The 23,830-nt window shown below is 33.1% G+C and overlaps 1 protein-coding gene across 2 annotated transcripts in view; it reads right to left on the reverse strand.

The window, feature by feature from the left end:
- ATRNL1 (attractin like 1) overlaps positions 1 to 23,830 on the reverse strand; it is a 734,504-nt gene that overhangs the window by 466,253 nt on the left and 244,421 nt on the right. For both annotated transcript variants that reach the window (XM_057736176.1, XM_057736177.1), the window contains exon 22: positions 511 to 605. In XM_057736176.1, the coding sequence (XP_057592159.1) occupies positions 511 to 605 (95 nt within the window). The remainder of the gene's footprint in view (positions 1 to 510; positions 606 to 23,830) is intronic.

A 23,830-nucleotide genomic window follows, 5' to 3' on the forward strand; every position in this document is an offset into this window, starting at 1 on the left:
GTTATACATTTTAAACTTACACAATGTAATATGTCAATTATATCGCAATAAAAATATTTTTAAAACCTAGCATTCATATACCTCAGATAAACCAGTGGATTTAGAAAAAAAATACAATGAAAACTTACTGCTATGTAACAGTATATTAAAAAAAGAAAATATATATAATATAGCCTGTGTTTTGAAGCTATGCATTTTATGTTCAAAGAAGACTTCCAATCTGAGAACATAATTAAAAGCATAAACACTGTTGTAAGCCTGAAAAATAATAGAAATAATGTATAAATTGTAGAACTGACGGCAAAATCTGAAATCTCAAGCTCACAAATTCTCTGAATCATAAGGATAACTAGGTTTTACGAAAAGAAAAAATTAACAGGATTAGTCTTTCTACAAAAGCCCTACAGTGTGATAATTCTAAGAAGAGGTACAATTACAAGGAAAGGTGATGAAAAGCTGTATCCGTTGATATTAATGTAACTATATTTTAAAAGCTGAATTATCTCTCACCTGTTCTGGGTTTGCTATGAAGTTGATGGCAGTATGGTGGCGATCGTCTTCCTGTAATAAGCTGAATGTAAACTGATAATCGATCAAAAGGCTGTCTGTAGGGGGAAAAACACAATCCTGATTATGTACTTTTAAACTGACTGATAAACAAAAGTTAGGTGAAAATATATTGCGTATCAGCATTGAAAATTTTTATCATTAATTATTAGCAGCCTATTCAAGACTGGCAAAATATAAATCTTTGTTATCAAGCAACAAAAAGCAAAGTATAGATATGAAAGTAGTCCTAACTCTTCAAAATTCTATTTATTACTTCGATCGCTATTATAAAAGTTCTACAAACACTGTAGCCATTCTGGAAACTACACAAGAGAATAAAATAAAGTCATCCATAATCTTACAATAGGATAGAAATACAGGTAACATTCTGGTACATTTTATTCCAGTTAAAATTTTGTAGATAGAAAGATACACAGGGAGACATTTTGGTACCTTAGTTTCATAAAATTAAAATTCATTGAAAACATGAATTTTAATAGCTAAATAATATTTCATCACATGCCATAATGCATTTACTTGTCCCTATTATTGTGGTAATTTTTACTTTCAGCAATTTTAAAATGACTCTGTGATAAGCATCATTCTACAAAAGTGACTCTTTTTAACCAGTGGTAAAAAGAATTCAGTGGTAAACATTTTTAAATTTTGTCCATGTATAATACTAAAACCAAGGTGAAACATTTGAATGTCATAGGTCATGAATAGCATCACGTGTTGTACAAAGGTGAAGGATTACTCATCATCTTAAACAGCCACCTTTTAAAAAATATTTCAAATTATTTAAATAGAAATGACTTCTAACTTTTGGATCCATACCTTTCATGTTATCCCCTCAGCCATTAAACACTATTAAAATTAAAACTAAAGATAGGAACAATATCACTGGATTTATTATCAAAGCATCATTCTTTATGTTGCTTACTTTACACTTTATAGCAGGGGTCCTCAACCCACGGGATATAATGCCTGATGATCTGAGGTGATAATAATAGAAATAAAGTGTACAATAAATGTATTGTGCTTGAATCATCCCGAAACCATCCCCCCTCCTCCTGGGTCCGTGGAAAAACTGTCTTCCATGAAACTGGTCCCTGGTGCCAAAAAGGTTGGGGACCGCTGCTATATAAGATCCTCCCTATATATAATTTAGTGTAAGGCAATACATTGTCTTTCTAAGAATTTATTATAGGCCTCCTTATCTATGATAACAAGAACTACATACTAGGTCATATTTCTGCTTTTCATCTGACTGCCAGAAAATGTGAGACAAATTCAATAGGCCAGTGTTGTTTTAAGGCACTGGAAATATAAAACAATAAAATATACAGATTTCTGTCCTCATGAAACTTATATTCTAACAAGTCGACACTGAAAATTAATAAATAATTTAAGCACATAGTTAACAGATGCCAATAATTGTAAGAGTAATAAGCCAGTGAAGAGGACAGAAATTTCTGTTCAGGTAGGAGTAGGCTTGCAACTTTGAAAAGGAACATTTAAAGATCAAAGGGAGTAAGAGAATAAGCCATGGAGTTTACTACAAAAAATGTAATCCAGGCAGAGGAAACAAGTACAAAATCCTCAACAAAAGAACGAGTCTTAACTGTGATTCTTGTAAAGAGGCTGTGGAAGGATGCTAGCAAGAGGTGATGGTACAGATGGGAATAGCAGTGGAGGTCATGAGAAGGGGTCAGACACACTGAATGTATTTGGAAGGTGTAACGAAATAAATAGATGTAGCATTTTAAAGAAAGAAAGGTAAAGATTTTTAACCCAAGGCCAAGCAAAACGTCAGCATTAACTGAGATGGGTTAGAAGAATAGGTTTTATTTGTTAGGAGCTTGGAATAATTAGAAGCTTAGTTTTCAAGATGATAAGTTTGAGTTACTTATTGAATATTCAAGTGATATGTTGAGCTCAGTTGTCCAGTGGATAACAATTGGGATGAGATTTAAAGCTGTGAAGCCAAGAAATCACCAGTTACAGATAGAGAAGCTCCAAGGGATGATCCCTGAGGCAAACCAATGTTAAGTAATCAGATCCTCAGAAGAAGCCCACAAAGGAGACTGAGAGGGCAACCTATGAGACGGGAACAAAACCAGAATTTAGAGTCCAGGGAGCCAAGGAAACACAGTGTTTAGAAAAGAGAATAGTGACTATCCTGGTCAATTGCCACTGAAAAGGTTATAGAAGTAGAGCTACAATATTAAGGAAAGATAACATCAACTCAGAATAAAGGGATAATACCATTGAGGAAAAGTAAACATTTCAAAACTATTTTCAAAAGCTAGTCTGAATAATTATCTTTGCTTTTTCTACCTTGAAACTAAGGATTAAGAACTTAGGAGCAATATAGACAAAGTAAAGGGATGGAAAAAGATATTCCATGCAAATGGAAGTCAAAAGAAAGCTGGAGTAGCAATACTCATATCAGACAAATTAGACTTTAAAGTAAAGAATACTACAAGAGACAAGGAAGGACACTACATAATGATCAAGGGATCCATCCAAAATGAACATATAACAATTGTAAATATCTATGCACCCAACATAGGAGCATCTCAATACATAAGGCAAATGCTAACAGCTATAAAAGGGGACATTGACAGTAACACAATAATAGTAGGAGACTTTAACACCACACTTATATCAATGGACAGATCAGCCAAACAAAAAATAAATAAGGACACACAGGCTTTAAATGACACATCAGACCATCTTGACTTAATTGATATTTATAGGACTTTCCATCCAAAATCTACAGAATACACTTTCTTCTCACGTGCACACAGAACATTTTCCAGGATAGATCACATCTTGGGTCACAAATCAAGCCTCGGTAAATTCAAGAAAATTGAAATCATATCGAGCATCTTCTCTGACCACAACGCCATAAGACTAGATATCAATTACAGGAAAAAAACTGTAAAAAATACAAACACATGCAGGCTAAACAATACGCTATTAAACAACCAAGAAGTCACTAAAGAAATCAAAGAGGAAATCAAAAAATATCTAGAAACAAATGACAATAAAAACACAACCCAAAACCTATGGGATGCGGCAAAAGCATTCTAAGAGGGACGTTTATAGCAATACAGTCCTACCTCAAGAAACAAGAAAAATATCAAATAAACAACCTAACCATACACCTAAAACAACTAGAGAAAGAAGAACAAAGAAACCCCAAAGTGAGCAGCAGGAAAGAAAGCATAAAGATCAGAGCAGAAAAAAATGAAAAAGAAAGGAAACAACAGCAAAGCTCAATGAAACTAAAAGCTGGTTCTTTGAGAAGATAAACAAAATTGAAAAACCATTAGCCAGACTCATCAGAAAAAAAGGGAGAACACACAAATCAACAGAATTAGAAATGAAAAAGAAGTAACAATGGACACTGCAGAAATACAAAAGATCATGAGAGACTACAACAAGCAACTATATGCCAATAAATTGGGTAACCTGGAAGAAATGGATACATTCTTAGAAAAGTACAATTTTCCAAGACTGAACCAGGAAGAAATAGAAACCATGAACAGACCAATCACAAGTACAGAAATTGAGAATGTGATTAAAAATCTCCCAACAAACAAAAGCCCAGGGCCAGATGGATTCACAGGTGAATTCTATCAAACATTTCGAGAAGAACTAACACCTATCCTTCTCAAACTCTTCCAAAATAGAGCGGAAGGAGGAACATTCCCAAACTCATTCTACGAGGCTACCATCACCCTGATACCAAAACCAGACAAAGATGTCACAAAAAAAGAACATTACAGGCCAATATCACTGATGAATATAGATGCAAAAATCCTCAACAAAATACTAGCTAAAAGAATCCAACAGCACATTAAAAAAAGCATACACCATGATCAAGTGGGGTTTATCCCTGGAATGCAAGGATTCTTCAATATATGCAAATCAATCAACGTGATACATCATATCAACAAATTGAAGGATAAAAACCATATGATCATCTCAATAGATGCAGAAAAAGCTTTTGACAAAATTCAACATCCATTTATGATAAAAACTCTCCTGAAAATGGGCATAGAAGGAAATTACGTCAACATAATAAAAGCCATATATGAGAAACCAAAAGGCAACATCATTCTAAATGGTGAAAAACTGAAAGAATTCCCTCTAAGAATAGGAACAAGACAAGGGTGCCCACTCTCACCACTATTATTCAACACAGTTTTGACATTTTAGCCACAGCAATCAGAGAAGAAAATGAAATAAAAGGAATCCAAATTGGAAAAGAAGTAAAATTGTCACTCCTTGCAGATGACATGATATTATACATAGGAAACCCTAAAGATTCTACCAGAAAACTGCTAGCACTAATCGATGAATTTAGTAAAGTAGCAGGATACAAAATTAATGCACAGAAATCCGTTGCATTCCTATACACTAACAACAAAAAAGCAGAAAGAGAAATTAAGGAAACTCTCCCATTTACCACTGCAACAAAAAGAATAAAATACCTAGGAGGCAAAACCTGCCTAAGGAGGCAAAAGACCTGAATGCAGAAAACTGTAAGGCACTGATGAAAGAAATCAAAGACGAAACAAACAGATGGAGAGACATACCATGTTCTTGGATTGGAAGAATCAACATTGTGAAAATGACTGTACTACCCAAAGCAATTTACAGATTCAATGCAATCCCGATCAAATTACCAATGGCATTTTTCACAGTACTAGAACAAGAAATCTTACGATTTGTATGGAGATGCAAAAGACCCCGAATAGCCAAAGCAATCTTGAGAAGGAAAGACAGAGTTGGTGGAATTAGGCTTCCTGACTTCAAACCATACTATAAGGCCACAGTAATCAAGACAGTATAGTACTGGCACAAAAACAAAAAGGAAGATCAATGGAACAGAATAGAGAACTCAGAGGTAAACCCAACCACATATGGGCACCTTATCTTTGACAAAGGAGGCACAAATATACAATGCAAAAAAGACAGCCTCTTCAATAAGTGGTGTTGGGAAAATTGGACAGCAACAAGTAAAAGAATGAAATTAGAACACTTCCAAACACCATACACAAAAATACACTCAAAATGGATTAAAGACCTAAATATAAGGCCAGACACTACAAAATTCATAGAGGAAAACATAGGCAGAACATTCTATGACATACATCAAAGCAAGATCCTTTTTGACCACCTCCTAGAATCATGGAAATAAAATCAAGAATAAACAAATGGGACCTAATGAAACTTAAAAGCTTTTGCACAGGGAAAGAAACCATAAACAAGACAAGAAGACAACCCTCAGAATGGGAGAAAATACTTGCCAACGAAGCAATGGACAAAGGATTAATCTCCAAAATATACAAGCAGCTCATGAAGCTGAATACCAAAAAAGCAAATAACCCAATCCACAAATGGGTGGGAGACCTAAATAGACATTTCTCCAAAGAAGACATACAGATGGCCAACAAACACATGAAAAGATGCTCAACTTCACTTATCATTAGAGAAATGCAAGTCAAAGCCACAATGAGGTATCACCTCACACCAGTCAGAATGGCCATCATCAAGAAATCTAGAAACAAGAAATGCTGGAGAGGGTGTGGAGAAAAGGGAATCCTCCTGCACTGTTTGTGGGAATGTAAGTTGGTACAGCCACTATGGAAAACAGTAAGGAGGTCCTTAAAAAACTACAAATAGAACTACCATATGATCCAGTAATCCCACTACTGGGCATATACCCAGAGAAAACCATAATTCAAAAAGAAACATGTACCATAATGTTCATTGCAGCACTATTTACAATAGCCAGGACATGGAAACAACCTAAATGCCCATCAACAGATGAATGGATAAAGAAGATGTGGCACATATATACAATGGAATATTTCTCAGCCATAAAAAGGAATGAAATGGAGCTACCTGTAATGAGGTGGATCGACCTAGAGTGTGTCATATGGAGTGAAGTAAGCCAGAAAGAGAAAAACAAATACTGTATGCTAACTCATATATACGGAATCTAAAAAAAAAAAAAAAATGGTACTGATGAACCCAGTGACAGAGCAAGAATAAGGATGCAGATGCAGAGAATGGACTGGAGGACATGGGGTTGGGGGGGCGGGGGGCGAAGGGGAAACTGGGACAAAGTGAGAGAGTAGCACAGACATACATACACCACCAACTGTAAAATAGATAGCTAGTGGGAGGTTGCTGTATCACAAAGGGAGATCAACTGGATGATGGGTGATGCCTTAGAGGGCCAGGACAGGGAGGGCAGGAGGGAGTCGCGGGAGGGAGGGGATATGGGGATATACGTATAAATATAGCTGATTCACTTTGGTGTACCTCAAAAGCTGATACAAGAGTGTAAAGCAATTATATTCCAATAAAGAGCTTAAAAAAAAGGAAAAAAATAATAATAAAAAAATAAACTCTTGTAGTTAAACCAAAAAAAAAAAAAAGTCAGGAGCAGATGGCCTTTAGGAGGTAGGGACTAGGTGACTTGGGACACCTGAACAGCTGTGGGTCGAGGCTGCTGTGCCCCAAGCCTACGGACAGTCTTCTGCCTTTAGGGACTCCAGCCCGCAGCTACAGTCACCAAATTCTTGGTCAGGCATTCAAGTTTGATTTCTCTATTGTTATTTATTAATAGTTGGAAGTACAAGATCAGTACAATGTATATATTATGTACAGCAATGATCAATTCAAATGTTAGCTGGGCTAGAAAATAAGCCTGAATCCTGGAGTAAAATTAGTGGGAGCAGTACTCAAGTCAAGCAATATTATAAACTGAAGACAGTTTAGAATTCTAAACAAAATGTTTCCTTTTAAAGCTGCTTAAAGTCTCCAGAAACCAACTGTAGAATTTTCCACTTAACCAGGAGATATATTTCTCCCCCTCATTTTGAATACCATGTTCGTGTATTTTAGGGGGGTTGCAAATGAATAATTTAACTGGCACTTAAAACATGTACCTTAATGCTGTAATTCACTCTGAACTTCTTAGCTAAGTAGGGTACAGAGCATAAAACATTAAAATTTTAAATACATCCCAAGTTTATGCAAATGCGCATAATTTCAAAATAAGTTTTTGTACTGCTTTAATGAACAACTTTATTATGGTATAAAAAAGGAGTCATGTTTGATATAAATCAACTCAGAAAACGTACTGAATTACTGACAAATACAAAGAAATGACAAAGCAATAAGTGTGATAAAGTGAGGTAAGAGATTGTCTCTTTAAATTGGGAGAAAGAGCATATATAAATTGGCATAAATTGGCATAAATAAAATTTAGTAGATAAGAAACAGTTGATGATAAAGGAGAGAAAGAAGAACTTTTAGAACAATGTCCTTGGGTAGGTAAAAGGCAATGACCTCAGAACTCAAGAGATGACCCAGTCATGAATTCCCTGGGTTTGTGGGGGTTTTATTTTATCCTCTATATCTCTCCCCAGCTGCATGCTAGACCAGCTGTAATCTGGAAGTACCAACAAATTCACATCAAAAAAAAAAAAGTCCTAAGAAAATCCTGCTGCTGAGACTGCAAGGTGAAGCCCTGTAAACTGCACTCATCCTGCACTAAGGTAAACAGAGGTGGAGCCTGTGTTGCTGCAGGGAACAGCCGTGTTAAGCTTCATTAAACTCGGTGGTAGGTACACAATTTTAAAGTTAGATGTACTACAAAAGTATATATACTCTACATATGAACATAAATATACTATACTCAGCATATTTTAAACTTTCATAATTAAAAGAAGATAAATTGTATTCTGCATTTTTAAAAATATTACTGACTAGAGACAATTATTTGAAAATTTTATGAACAGAAAAAATACCAAAGATATTTTCCAAAGCTTGAAGAAAGCCATAAATACTACGTAAATGAATCCTCTGATTTCACAGATTGAGCCATGAAGGTTGGAACAGCTGTAACTGATACAGCTGGCTCTTAAATACTCTGGCTAACAATCAGCAAAAACTCTCTCTGATAAGTCCAGGACATCTAGACACTGGCAATTAATTTCCCAATTGGATTTAAAAATGAAGCCTACACATATGGGTCAATGGATATGAAGAAGAGCCACTCTTCTTTACACCTCTTTCACTTTTTGTATGTACTTGGTAGACCTTAAGGTGAATATGAGGCTGTTCATACTTCTGGCTCCGGATCCTGATTGTATAAATGAAAAAAAAAAAAAATCATGAAAACAAAGAGAAAGGAAAAGTTGACATCTTTTGTATTGTTAAGCTGGTTTGACTTGAATAGTGAGAAAAGAGAAAAATAGCATTTTGTCAACAATAGAGTAAGTATATATAATTATTTAATATGAATAAGATGTTCAGTCATTTAAAATATCTATGCAGTATGCATGAGAGGAAAAAGAAAACATAAAAAAAACCTACATAACTAAAGATGAAAGATGAGATAATAACACTGAAAACTACAATGAAAAGAGAGTTAGGTAAGCTGAAACTATAAGAAACAAAACAAAAAACAAAATGTAATGATACAATGGCAAAATTAAAAATAATAGGTCAGAAAATAAAGGAATTAAAACATAATTCTGAACCAGTGCTAGGTAGGTCAAATCTGAAAAGTCCTCCAAGAATAGAACAGAGATGCAAATTACTCAAGGGACTATTAGACACAGAAATTTTCAATCTATGCATGGAAAATGTTGTTAAAGCAGACACCATAACAAATTGAAAAGAAGCACATACAACACATGTTAAATATATGATAAAAAAATCTGTTGACGATTCAAACCTAAGTATTGAAAGGAAATGCCCTGCATAAAAGATAAAAATATTCATAGTAGCCCCAAAGTAAAAATAACCTAAATGTCCATCGATTGGCGAACGGTAAACAAATGTGATGTGTCCATATGGATGTGTCCAAATGGAATATCATTTGGCCATAAAGAAGAATGAAGTACTGATACCTACTATAACATGGATGAACCTCGAAACACTATGATAAATAAAAGAAGCCATCACAAAAGACCACATATTCCATGGTATTATTTAGACAATATTTCAGAGTAGACGAATCCTTAAAGACAGAAAAAAGGTTGCCGAAGGCTAGGGGAAAGGAGAGTGAGGAGTGACTGATCACATGTACTGGGTTTCTCTTAAGAGTGAGAAAAATGTTATAAAATTAGATAGTGGTGATGTTTGCAGAACCTTGTGAATATACTAAAAAAATCACTGAGTGGTACACTGTAAAAGGGTGAGATTTTAGGTATATGAATTATATCTCAATAAAGGTGTTATTAAATAAATACTATAGACATCCGGGCATGTCCATACAGGCATGTGTGCGCACACGCGCACACACACATATTCACACAAACAAATGAGTTATTACAAAGCAAGATTAGGCAAGATGCTAGGTGCTCTTGAGTAACAACATGTCAAAAGACAAGAAATTGGAGCAATATTTTATGAAATATGTATACTCAACCATCCTGTCTACATACAAAAACAACATAATGATAATTTCAGATAAGCAAATGCCCTAAAATATAAGATCTACATACTCATCCTGAAAAAAAAATTATTCATACACATACTACAACCAAGAGACAAATACAGATATGGAAATAGCATAGCAGAAAGGTCTGAAAGTGAATAAATAACATTTCAAGTTAGAATAAAAGAAGAAAAAGTTATCTTCTTTATGTCTAAAATCAGATTGTTTACAAAGAAATATAAAACAACTAAAAGCTACTAAAATCATAAAAAATTTCAGTATGTGGCCAGATATAAAAATATAAATACCTACTACAGTTCTTATTTTCGGCTATTTTAATGCACTGGTGATTATGCCTATCTCTATATCAACCCCCCCACACACACACACACATCATCTTAATTGCTATAACTGTATAATTAGTCCTAATACCTAAGAGCTCCAGACCCCTTTCAATGCATATCCTCTGTTTATAATAAAGCTATCCTGAGAGTACAGAGTGTTCGAGTCCTATAAGTCTTTTTGGAAACCGAACACAACCTAATTAATGCATAATTATGTGGGACTTGAAGAATGATGTCAAGAGAGATGATAGGCAGGTGAAAAAGTTTTAAATGGATAAAAGATTAAATGCAGTGCACAGGATTTCAGTGCAAGGCAGCAACAAGGAGAGGTAAAATATTGCTTCAAAGGAGACAAAATTTTTGAATGAATAAAGAAAAGCAGTTATTTGTCAAACTCAAAGGAAGCAAGGTCAATATAATTTCTATGTCTAGATTCTATGGTGTTGACACTGGGAAAGAAAAAACAGTCAACACTTCCCTTAGAGAAGAATCAGTTTTCAGGATACAACAAGTTTCAGTTAAAGCAAGATAGTAGAGTTTCAAAAAGAGAGTAAGAATATACTTGGTGATTTAGTTTTTAAAAGATAACATTTTTTAAAGGAAAGAAAGCCTAATACCCCAGAACCAATGAGCATACTTAGCTCCCAGGTTCTTGTTTCTAAATAATCATTCTCCAATACAAGGGACCACGGCTTCTTAGAAAAATGATTGATTATAGGGCTAGGGCGGGAAAGTACAACATGCATCTGAAATATCTTGTAGTGTCAGAAAATAAGAGAGTACTCAGAAAATGATAGAGTCTTGCCCAAAGGACAGGGGAGACAATGTGAGAGAGTTCCCAATGGCCAAATCTAGAGCAATTTCAGCTATAAAATAAATAACAGTAATTTATTATAAGGCACAATATATGTGTGTACGTGTGTAACTCCATGGGTTCATACTGATAAATACAAATAAGTGAATATACAAATAAATGAAGGAGAAGGGACAGCTCTTCCTTATAGTTAATAAATGTAGAAGAAACAGAAGAACGATGTAGTAGAAAATCACCACTTGGCAAGCACATGAATGTATGGTGAAAATCGTGGGTGATAGTATGGTGATAGGGCATTTACATAATTTTGAAGAATTTCCCCATAATGCACTCAATAAATACAATAAAGACAGTGACTTTAGAGTAAAGAAACTGGCAGACATTGCTCACTAACAAGTCATCAAAGACAACACTGCCAATAATGGGACAAATTGATATCATATGCTTTCCGACAGGATGCACTGAGAAAAATACACATCACTTCTGTGGTATCCTTACTAAAAATGCATAACCTGAATTTAATCATGAAAAAACATCAGACACAGCCAAATTTTGAGGGATATTCTATAAAATAACTGTCCAACAAACTTTCCAAGGGTCAGTCATAAAATACACTTGCACATTTTTTGTAAATCTGAAATCATTTCACATGGAAAATTTTAAAAGAACTTTTTATAATAAAAAGTTCCTATATGTCCTCAAGTTTCATTCATGTCATTCATTACACGATTTCCATTCATTCATCAATGAACATTTAAGCTATTTCTCCATCTTGGCTGTATTAAATAGTGCTGCGATGAACACTGGAACGCTATCATCTCTTCAAGATCCTGATTTCAACTCTTTTGGATAAACACCCAGAATGGTATTGCTGGAGCTAAGTGAAATAAAACAGTCACAGAAGGACAAATACTGCATGATTCCACTTACATGAGGTATCTAAAACAGTCAAGCCCATAAAATTAGAGAGTAGCAAGATGATTGCTATGGGCTGAGGGGAGGGGAAAAACAGGAGTTGATAACAGGCATACAGTCTCAATTATGCAAGGTGAATAAAAATTTGTTGAGGGTATATTTCACATTAAAAATAAAATAATTTTTATTTCATTTTATTTGATTTCGAAACTGCCAATGTGGAAAAACCAATGAATAAAATTAATTTAAAGCTATGATATGCTGATAGCTACAAGAGAACAGATGACATACTGAAGATAGTAAAGACAAATTAAAGAATAATAATTTTGAGAAGTATTTCCTTTGTGATGCCGTGTGTGGAAAAGAAATAAATACACTAAAAGTGTATATTAGCTTCTTATTGCTGCTGTTACAAATTACCAGTAACTTAGTGGCTTAAAACGAAATCTATTCTCTTACAGTTCTGTAAGTATGAAGTCCCAATGAGTCTTACAGGGTAAAACTGGAGTGTTAGGGGTGGTTCCTTCTGGGGGTATTCAAAAAGAATCCACTTCCTGCCTCTTCCAGCTTCGAAAGACCTCTCATTCTTTAGCTCATGACCCCTTCCTCCTACCCCTCGAACCTCTTCCTTTCATCATCACAGTTTCCCTACTGTAGTCAAATCTCCCTCTGCCCTCTTTCAGAAGAACACATGTAATTACACTGGGTCCACCAGAATAATCCGGGATAATCTCTTCTCAAAATCCTTAATTGAATCATATCTGCAAATCCCCTTTTACCATTTACAGTAATATATTCACAAGTTTCAGGCATTAGGACGTGGACCTCTTTGGAGGGGGGAGGCCATTATTCAGCCTATCACAGTGTCAGTACACAGATAAAAGACTGGGAAAGTATCTAGTACAATGTTACCAGAAATTTTCTCTGGATAGAAGAATTATCAATGATTTTTAATTTGTCTTTTTGTCTTTCACTTCTCTAGAATGAAATATGCATTACTTCCATAACTGGGCCAAAAGGGGAAATTTTTTTTAAAAGTGTTCAGGGAAACTTTTTCTTTTGATTCTCGATCTTTGATGTGCTTTTCACACAACTTACATGTTAAGAAATTAGATGTATATGGTTGTATATCTTTCCAAAAATGGCATATCTAATTCCTAATTCACTTACTTCTTAGGTATAGACAGATAAAAACATGTAAAATAATCCGTCTCTCTTCCTATTCTTCTCTGGCTAGAGCAAACCAAGGGTGAAGTTCCAATATGCAACAGCAGATTTTTTTAGGTAGTTCAGTCAATACTGGACTAGCAGTCCTGGAGCAAAAATAGTGACTATTATTTACTACAAAGAATTAATAACAAATTATATATAAAATCAAGCTCATGAGTGAAACACAGACGGCATGTTAAAAGGAGTTTAAGCAAATAAAAGATCAAGAGAAAAGATTTTTTTTAAGAGAAAAGATTTTAACATGCACAAAATGTTTTAAAAGGTCAGATAGTCCACCAAACTAATGATTAACTCCACCAAACTAAAAATTCATACATAAAAAAAGACGTTTTGAAAGAGAACTTGAACTATGTAGAAAGTTTCTGTGTACATTATATATTGGGGGTGATGAACAGCAAATGGTGAATATCTAACAAAAGCTATATAAAATAATGTCTTTTTAAGAAAATAGTAACCAGTGACAAAAACCATCAAAGATACTGGAAATATCTATATATCTGAGGTCTAAGAAGGCAAACATGCCAGGATCACAAATGAAATCTACCTTGACTTGCTTATGCTGTATCAATGCTGCATTATACAAATTTCAGAAATTCTTAATTTGAATATTTTAAGAAAGGAACTAAGGCCTAATGACTTGCTTTGTTACCAGTGAATATTATACATTACTTTTAATATAGCCTTATGCACAGTATTTAAGGAGCGCTCAAATGTAATCTCCTGTTTACCAACTGGGTTATAGTATGCAGGTTAATTAACCTCAGTGAGATTCAATAGTACAATGAGGATAAAACTGCCTACCTCACAGGATTGCTCTGTGGGTTAAACATAATTGTGTTAGTATGTGTTTGGCTTGATTGTCTCATAAAATAAAGGCATTCAGTAAGTATGACTTCACTTTCCTTATTCACTATATTGGCTCTGAATGGATTCTAAACAATTCCAAAAGTCAAACAGATTCTCATATGTGTATTTATATATTGTTATATATTTGTTCATAAATATGAGTTCATGATCACGTCTTTAGCCATCCTAAGGGTTGTGAAAAGGATGCACATAGACTTTGACAACAACATCAAGAATCCAAATATGTTTTAAACTAATGGCATATGTATAAATATATGCATTTGCCAACTCAGACAATCATTTAGTAAATGATAAAACTTATGTAAATGGAAGTTCAAGTTTATTCACAGTCTAAATGTATCACAGTCATATTTAAAATGTAGCTACAGGAACAATGCCTCAGAAAATGAATAAAATGATCTCTTTCATGCTCTATTGCCCTCACCAAGTTGTTTGACACACTGCAAGCAGCCTAATTATTTTAAAATTAAAATTTAACCTTTTACTCTCCTCTCAACAACCTTCAATGGCTTCTCATTTTTCTTAAGATAAAGACCAAAGTCCTTACGTGTTCTATAAAGCACTGCAGGTTTTGATCCTGCATATCTCACTCACCTCACCCTCGACTCCCTTTACCTAGTTCTGTGTGTTAAAGTGTTCCTATCTCACGTGCCACGTGCTTTCCAACCACTGACCTTTGTGTACGCTGCCCCCGCTGATCCTACTTCTTCCCATCCTCACACCATCACCGCTCCACTACCAAGTCAACTTTCACATCACAGCTTCATTATTCTCCTGCTTCACTCACTTCTACACTCTGGCCCACAAATTAGGTCAGGCTCTTTTGCAATCTCTGGTAATATATTCCCAAAGCATCTATAATTCTCATTCAGAGTTCTTATGACAATCATACCTAGGTAATTGTATAACGAGTTTAATATCTATCTTCCCTACAACTTTATAAGCTTCAATGGAGCAGAACACATTTTGTTCTCTGTAATATCCCCAGAGTCCAACAAAGTAGTTAGTCAATAAATATATGCTGAATGAATAAACAAAGGTGAGTCACTTCCAATAACTGACAGTCTCTCCAAGCTCTAACGGTATAACTTTTAAGTAAGTAAAAAGCAAGGAGAAAAAATGTCATTCTTGTGCATATTAAGTGAAATAATTAAATTGTTTTGCACATAATAAATATTCAATAAATACTAACATTTCCTTGCTTGCTGAACAGTACTATCCATGCTTACAATTATTAATTAAGAATTTCTATTGAGCTTGGCACATTTAGAAGAACTGCAAAGGTAAAATCTGTTGCAGGAATTTTGCAAGTTTAACACTTGCTAGATATTATATCACAGAAATCTGAATGACTCATTGAGTGGCCTAGGATACACACTTCAACCCACTGAGTCTTACTTTTCTCATCAATGGATAAAACAGGATGGACCGTGATCACCAATACCTACACGTCAATGAACTCTAATTTACAGGTTTTCGTATAATATACCATGATCTCTTCAGAAGCCACCTTCCTTTGCTTCATAATATCTCCAGGTAGCTACACTTTCCATTATTCTCCAATGACATATGGAAAACTGCTTAAAATTTATTTGTAGCAAATGTTCCACAGGCTAAGTAGAAAAACAAAGATTGAAACTCATTTTTATTTAAATGAATGGCTGGTGCTTAAAAAGCTTTTCAGTAATGAACTGTACTACTTTGTGTAAATAAATTAAAAAATAATGTAAAGCAACTTTTACTTGATAACCTATAACATGATCTCCAAACATTTTTGGTCAAACACCCCATCAATAAAAATACTTTCCTATACAGCCACAATACATGTGTATTCATTTATTTATTAATAATTTACAGGTGTACTCCTAGTATATAATTACTGAAAGCCTTCCTAGGAGCCACAGGCTTTTCTAAGTATGGGTTCCAACAAGAGAAGGTCTTAGGTTCACAGATTTTCTTTCTAGTGAGTAAACCCACATTCAAGTAAATAAACAAGTGAGATAATTTCATTTCAGTGTAAGTGTTAGGATGGGAAAAAAAAAGTTATTGTAATTTTAGGTAAGAGTCTATTTTAGGTAATCTATTTTAGGTAAGAGTAGAGTATTAGTTAGAGATGGAGTATTTGAGGCAGAAAAATAGTAAATAAAAAGCCACAATCTAAGGTAAAGTCTGGAATATTTTAGAACAAGCAGATTAAGTCACTAAGAACTTTTATAAAAATAAAATGACTGCCATATAAATTCCCAAATGTTTAGGAATCTAATCCTGAACTCTATTCTGTTCATTGATTCCTTTACCAGAATAGGAACCAGTACAATTACCATATGTCTGGATATCCATCACGTGGGAATTTCTCACTATTCTTCCTTTTCATAATTTTACTGAATATCCTAAAAGTGTATCATTTAAGATAAAATTTAAGAAAATTTATTCTAATTCATACTCTTCCAAAAATTGAACTGAATGAATTCTAATTACAACTGCATAAAATTTATATATCAATTTTGGTAAGCATATTTTCATACAAAGACATCATTTGAGAAAATAGTTTAAATTCTTAATTATTTAGGTCTTGTTTTCATTTCCTTTAACATGACATTTTTATTTTATTCATATAAAAACAATTCTCAGGTTAAATATGTATATTGTGAATTTTTGTTGCTCTAGTTTATTACCTGTGGTTGAGAGTGGGTGGTACAGACCCAGAGGTGGGTATAGACCCAGACTGCCTGGATTGAAACTGGCTCTGACATTTCCTAGCTGTGGGATCTTATACAAAGGAATTAAACTTTCCCTGCCTCTGTTCCCTCAAATAGAAAAAAAAAAAATGGTGATAATAAGCATACTCTTCTCATTTGAGGATTAAACAAGCTAATAAATGTAAAAAGCTTAGAACAGCCTGGCGCAGTAAGTACGCAATAAAGTTTAACTAGTATTATTATTTTAAAATCAGGTGGTTTTCCAGTTTTATTTAATACATGATCCTAAATAATGAGCTATATATCTGTGAAAAAAAGTTATTCACAGTAGGAATATTATATATGCTATTACTTCTTTTATGTAAAATCGTTCTCAGGACATTATTTAGGAAGACATGCATTCAGCATTTAGAAAGCACATTCAGCATCTTCATATAAATAAGGCGCTATCAACCCTTGCTCAGGACAGATAAATGCCCACATCACGATGAATGGCTTAGCAAGACAAGTATAGGAGATCAGCTGCCACTCTTCCTCGCAGCCAGGAACCTCTGCAGGGGGCACAGACAGCACAGCTCCACCTGGGAGCCCTGGCGGGAGGTTTCCAGACATTTTTGTTTTCCTCAGTAAACTTTTTTTGTTTTATTTAATTATTTTTACAGGGTGTCAATGTTATTTACATAGCCAGAATAATATAACACTTTTATTATAAACATACAGTCGAATTTTCATCTTGCAATTTTTTTTCTCTCAACTATTTTTTTTTTTTTTTTTTTTTTGTATGCAGGAACTTACTTCCCTGACCAGGAATCAAACCCATGCCCCCTCCAGTGGAAGCACAGAGCCTTAACCACTGGACCGCCAGGGAAATCCCCCTCTAAGCTATTTTTAACTTTCTCATAATTACATTGAATTGTACTTCATTTTGTAATATGCTAAACTGCTAAATAATTCTGAAATAAACTTTTTAAAACACTGGCATATAAGCTTCTGGAAATTTAATAAGAACACATGAACCAAAGAATAAGATTAAAATGTCAATCATGTGGCTCATTTACGTTTTGTCACATAATCTTCAATGCATCACATCTTCAACTTGTGAAATATAAGAATTTAGATTCTCTGTGTTGATCAAGGTCACTTATGCTCTATTTGCAGATGGACCAGCCAGATCCCATTTGCAATGCGATTTATATTTATTAGTTAAAAAGTCACATAAACCATTAAAGTACAGTATATTTCATTTGAAAGGGGAGAATTTTATATTCTGTTTTAGAATATAAAACAGAATTCGTTTTATACTAAATATAAGGTTAATTCAAGTTTTAATTGCTTTCACTGTTTTGTATGACATAGCATTTTATGTACTTAAATTGAGACTGATATTAGTTAGTTTAATTTACAGCTATAATAACACTTACTAGAAATATTATCCCTCATTTATCAAGCAAAAGAAAAAAATCAAATCCAATAAATAATATGCTTATAAATAATGTCTTTCAGCCCAAGATATAAACATTAATTAAATAAATCAATAATAATTAAAGGTTTACAGTGAGATGAATGGGTAAGTATTTTGATTTTTAGTTATATAAACTAAGGTAAGATGTGATGAGTGGTAGAGGTGAGTACTGAATATAAAAGTAGTAATTAAATTTCTTACTCTTAGAAAAGGCAGTGTATTATTTTCATCGCAAAATTGCACACTGAACTCTAAACAGCAGGAGAAAATCAAACTAAAATAGTAATTTTTCAGGTTAAAAGGTGAAAAAAAACAAAATATGTTAGATTACTTGGAAATATACGGAAATACAGTTAGCAGTTTGGATACATGTAGTAGGGGCATAAAGTAGATGATTTCAGTAACTGACTTTGTGTACTCTTGATTCTACTCATTGAAATATATCCTCTATATAACATTTTCATAGTCCAGTCTTTCTTCTTGTGTTTAAGGTTTTCTTTATTATAATTGTTATTATAATTTTTAAAAAGCATTTATGAGAAAAAAACTATACTACTTTGTGGCTACTACTTTTCATATTTGCCAAGATAAATTGAGTACTTCAGTGTTTACAAGGGGCAATCGAATTTTATACCATTGCTAGAAACTCTTTTTTTTCCATGTGATACATGATAGCTATCTAATACATTTGGTTCGGGGTTTTAAATTGAAGTTTTTTTTTTTTTTTAAAAACTACTAAGACTGTCTATAGGATATAACTGCTGAAGTATTACTTTCAATTAAATTAACACCACATTGCACTCAATTGCTTCAAGTTACAGTATGGACCTGCATTTTAAATTTCACTCCAATCTTTAAAATCAGAATAGTTTCCATTAACACTATTAGAAGAATTACTGACCTTTCTTTTTTTTTTCTCAACACCACTTCTTTTAAATGTTATTAAACTTTACAGGTCTCATAACAAATGACAAGACTGCCATCTAGTGCTTTATGACTATTCTTTTAACATTTTTAAAACAGGGTGAGAGTCCTATATGATAGATGAGCTGTCCAATATGGTAGCCACTATGCACATGTGCCCACTGAGTAACTGAAATGTGACTGATTTAAACTGGGACTGCCATTAGCATAACATACACTGTATTTCAAACACTTAGAAGAAAAATTAAAAAAAAAAAGTTAGGTCATTGATGATTTTTTATACTGTGACGTTAAAATGACATTTTAGGTATGTTGAATTAAATAGAATATATTATTAAAATTGATTTCACCTGTTTATTTTAATTCTTGTGATGCAGCTAGTAGAAAAATTTTAACTCCACATGTGGGTTACATTATATTTATTTTGGACAGCACTAATCTAAAGAAAAATCAGTTTAGTCTCAAATATAAAAGGCTTAAATATTAGTATATTTATTATTCCTAAAAAATGGAATGTAAATTATTTGTGTCCATAATTGTAACTAGTGACTCCTTTGGGACACAATAAACACTAAAGATTCAAGAAGAATCAAATAGGAATTTCTAATTTTAGAAAATCAGACAAAAATATGTCCCCATAAAATCCAGAATGTTTGAGAGAAGTAAAACAAAATTAATGTGGAAAATATAGACAACAAGGATAAATTAAAAGACATAGAAAATAGATAATGTAAACATCAGTAAGGATAATAATTGCAAGTGAATTGAAACATATTAAATACGTATGTGTCCATAAATTTATGACACAAAAACAACAAACCTAGTTGTCACCTTAGAAAGACTTTAAGCAAACAGTTCATTTTGAAAACCAGTAAATTTAAAAAAAAGTTACAGCATTTATCCTGCCTTTCCAATATGACTGTAGTAACGACTAAACAAATACCTCGCACGAGGAAATTTTTTACAGGAGTTTTTCAATTAAGAAATAAAGAAGGAGTCAGAACCTCACAGTTACAACCCCTCATCAATTACAATCTAACACTGAGCAACAGTGTCTGCCAAGAACATAAAAAGAGAGACTTGCAGGCATTATTTGCTTCTGCTACATGAAGAACACAAAACCACCTGTGAAATAAGTGTTTCCTCCAAAATCATATCTGAATCTGATTAAAACTCTACAGCAGGGTTTCTCAGTCCCACGATGTTGAAATTTCAGGTGAGGTAATTCTTTGTTCTAAGGAGCTCTCATGTGCATTGTAGGATATGAAGAAGCCTCTACCCATCAGAAGTCCATAGGACCCACACCCCATGCCTACCTGTGACACATAAAAATGTCTCTAAACACTGTCAATTGTCCCACAGGCTACAAAAACACCTTACAAGTTTTCAGATATTTTTTATGCCACATTCTCAATAAAATTAGAAAAAGTAATTAAAAGATGATTTTAATTAGATTTTTCACAACTAAAATCTGAAATTTTCTTACATAAAATGCAAAAAAGATAAAAATTAAACCATAAACTATGCAGAAAATAATATTAATAAGAAAACATATCAAATGTAGGCAAAACAACAATTATAAACTACAAGAGAGAAGGACATTACTAAAGACAAAACCTAAAATCGATGAAGTAGAAAACAAAATCAGTGGGAAGGAAGAATAAACACACAGTTCACGCTATAATACGGAGGAAAAAGACATGAACAACCACCACAAAAAATAACTACCAATAAAAAAGCAACAGACCCAGAGATCTCAGTTGAATTTAGCTAACCTTTGAGTTTCACGTAATATTTTTTTTTAACTATTCTTCTTTTAAAATAAAATAGCAATCTTGTCAAATTCATCTTTAAACGTTATTACCATGGTTACACAATATGAAGTTAGAAAACAAAAACAACACTTATAGTCAAAGGTCAATTTATTAGAAAAAATAGTATAAAAATATAGTCTGCTTTCATTTATACTGATAATAATCCTAAATAAAATATAAACAAATAATGAAAATCTATTAATTCAGCTTCACATTTAACAAGGTAAAGGAAAAAGGTCATTCATGAGAAATCTTGCAGCACACTAATATAGACAGGAATTTTCTTAACTTGATACAGGGAATATTCTATAAACTATAGAGCAAACTCTACTTGATGGTGATGTCTGCTACCAACACTTTAACTCAGCACTGAAATAGAGATTCAAACCATCCCAATAAGGGTATAAAAAATTGGGAAAGTGGGGAATAAAACTTCTTATTTGTGTGTAATATAACAAACATTTAAAAATCAAACATCTATAAATAACTAGAATTAATAACAGTTCATTGATGTTGATGAATTTCAGATCAGTATACTAAAATGAATTTCATTTTTACATATCAAATGTAAATAGAAAATGTACTTTTAATAGATACTATTTGAAATAGCAACAAAAGTATTAGGAAATTAGTATTTTAAATATCTAACAAAACATGTTCAAGACACAGACACAGGAACTTGAACTCAGCATTATTAGTCATAATAGAAATGCAAACTTAAACCACAGGGTATTACTAATACTCTAGAATGGCTATCATTAAAAAGATAGACAATATGAAGTGTTGATGAGAATGTGGAAAAACTGAAACATATAAATTGCTAATGGGAATGTAAAATGGTATAGCCAAGCTATAAAGTCATTCGGCAGTTTATTGAACATAAGCATAGCATAGCGTATCTCAATTCCACTCCTAGGAACCTAACCAAGAAAAATGAAAATATATGTCTACACAAAGATTATCTAAATGTCACCATTTTTCTAATAGCCAGAACCTAGAAATAATTCCAATATCTATCAACTGTTAAATGGACCAAAAAAAGTGATATATCCATATAATGTTATGCTGTCCATTAATTTTTTAAACTAAAATTACTATATTAGCAAAGTAAAATAGAAACACCTTGTGGTTATCTCAATTGAGGTAGAAAAAGCATATGACATAAGCAAACACACATTCTTGATAAAAATACTCAGGAAAGTAGGAATAGGAGGGAATTTCAACTTGATAAAGGCATCTATGAAAAGCTTACAACATACTTAATGGTGAAAGACTGAATGCGTTCCCTCTAAGACCAGGAACAAGACAAAAACATTTGCATGCTAATCATATCATTTTACATGATGCAAGAGGTACCAATGCAATAAGACCAGAAAAAAAAAAAAAAAAGGCATCGAGTGAGAAAAGGAAGTAATCAAATTCCATTCTTTTCGGAACACATTATTGTCTACGTAAAAAGAAATATGATGAAATCTACAAAATGGTACTAGAACTAATAAATGAGTTCAGTAAAACTGAAGGATACAAAATCAATATTAAAAAAGTTAAAGAATAATTAAGAAAAAAAAGATATACTATGTTCATAGGTTAGAAGATTCATGATAGTTAAGATATGAATTCTCCCCAAACTGATCTATAAACTAAACACAATCTCAATCCAAATCCTACCATGTGTTCTTATGAAAACTGACAAGCAGATTCTAAAACTCATCTGTAAACAAAGGAAATGGAAAGGCCAAAACAAGTTTGAAAAGGAAGAACAAATACTACATGATCTCAAGACTTGTTATAAAGCAACAGTGATTATAACAGTGTTATGTTGACAGGAAAACGAACAAATAAATTACAGAACAGAAGAGAGAGTCCAGAAATAGTCTTACACAGTCTTATACACATATACAGAGAATTGGTTTGTGACAACAGTGCAGAAGCAATTCATTGGTTTAAAGATAGACTTTAAATAAATGGTGCTCGAACATTTCGATATCCACATGAAGAAAAGAATTTTTTGATTCATCCCTTGAAATGTACACAAATTGAGTTAAGACTCAAAATGGACTATATACTTAAATGGAAAACCTAAAAATATAAAACTTCTGAAAAAAAAAATAGGGGAAAATCTTGTGACCTTAGGCTAGGCTAAGATCTCTCAAAAGAACAAACCGATAAATTGAACTTCACCTAAATTAAAAACTGGTCTTCAAAAAATATACTCTTAATGGAGTGAAAAGACAAGCTGCAAACTAGGAAAAATGTTTACAAAGCATAAGTCAGATAAAGGACTTGTATCTAAAATATACAAAATACCCTGAAAACCCAATAAGATGAAAACAAACAATCCGAATTTTTAAATGCTCTTAACACATATATATGGCAAATAATCAAACGAATGAAAACGTATCTCATCATTAGTCATTAGGGAAATGCAAATAAAATGAGCATTAGATACCATTACATACTTAACAGAATGGCTAAAATTTAAAAGACTAACCATATGAAGTATTGAGAGATTTTGAAGAGCTGAAAATCTGATACATGGCTGGTGGAAATGTAAAAATAGTACAACCATTTGGGAAATTGCTTGCTTGTTTCTTGAAAGTTAAACATACATCTGCCATATGATCATTACCCAATAAAAGGATCTTTCAGTGCAGCTTTTTAGTAATAACCAAAATTGCCTCCCGGAAAAATCTATCACAAAATTCTGTTTGTTCAAAATTTAATCATTATGAAAAAG

Source organism: Hippopotamus amphibius, chromosome 5 (genome assembly GCF_030028045.1).
Source record: "Hippopotamus amphibius kiboko isolate mHipAmp2 chromosome 5, mHipAmp2.hap2, whole genome shotgun sequence".
Classification (NCBI taxonomy): domain Eukaryota; kingdom Metazoa; phylum Chordata; class Mammalia; order Artiodactyla; family Hippopotamidae; genus Hippopotamus; species Hippopotamus amphibius.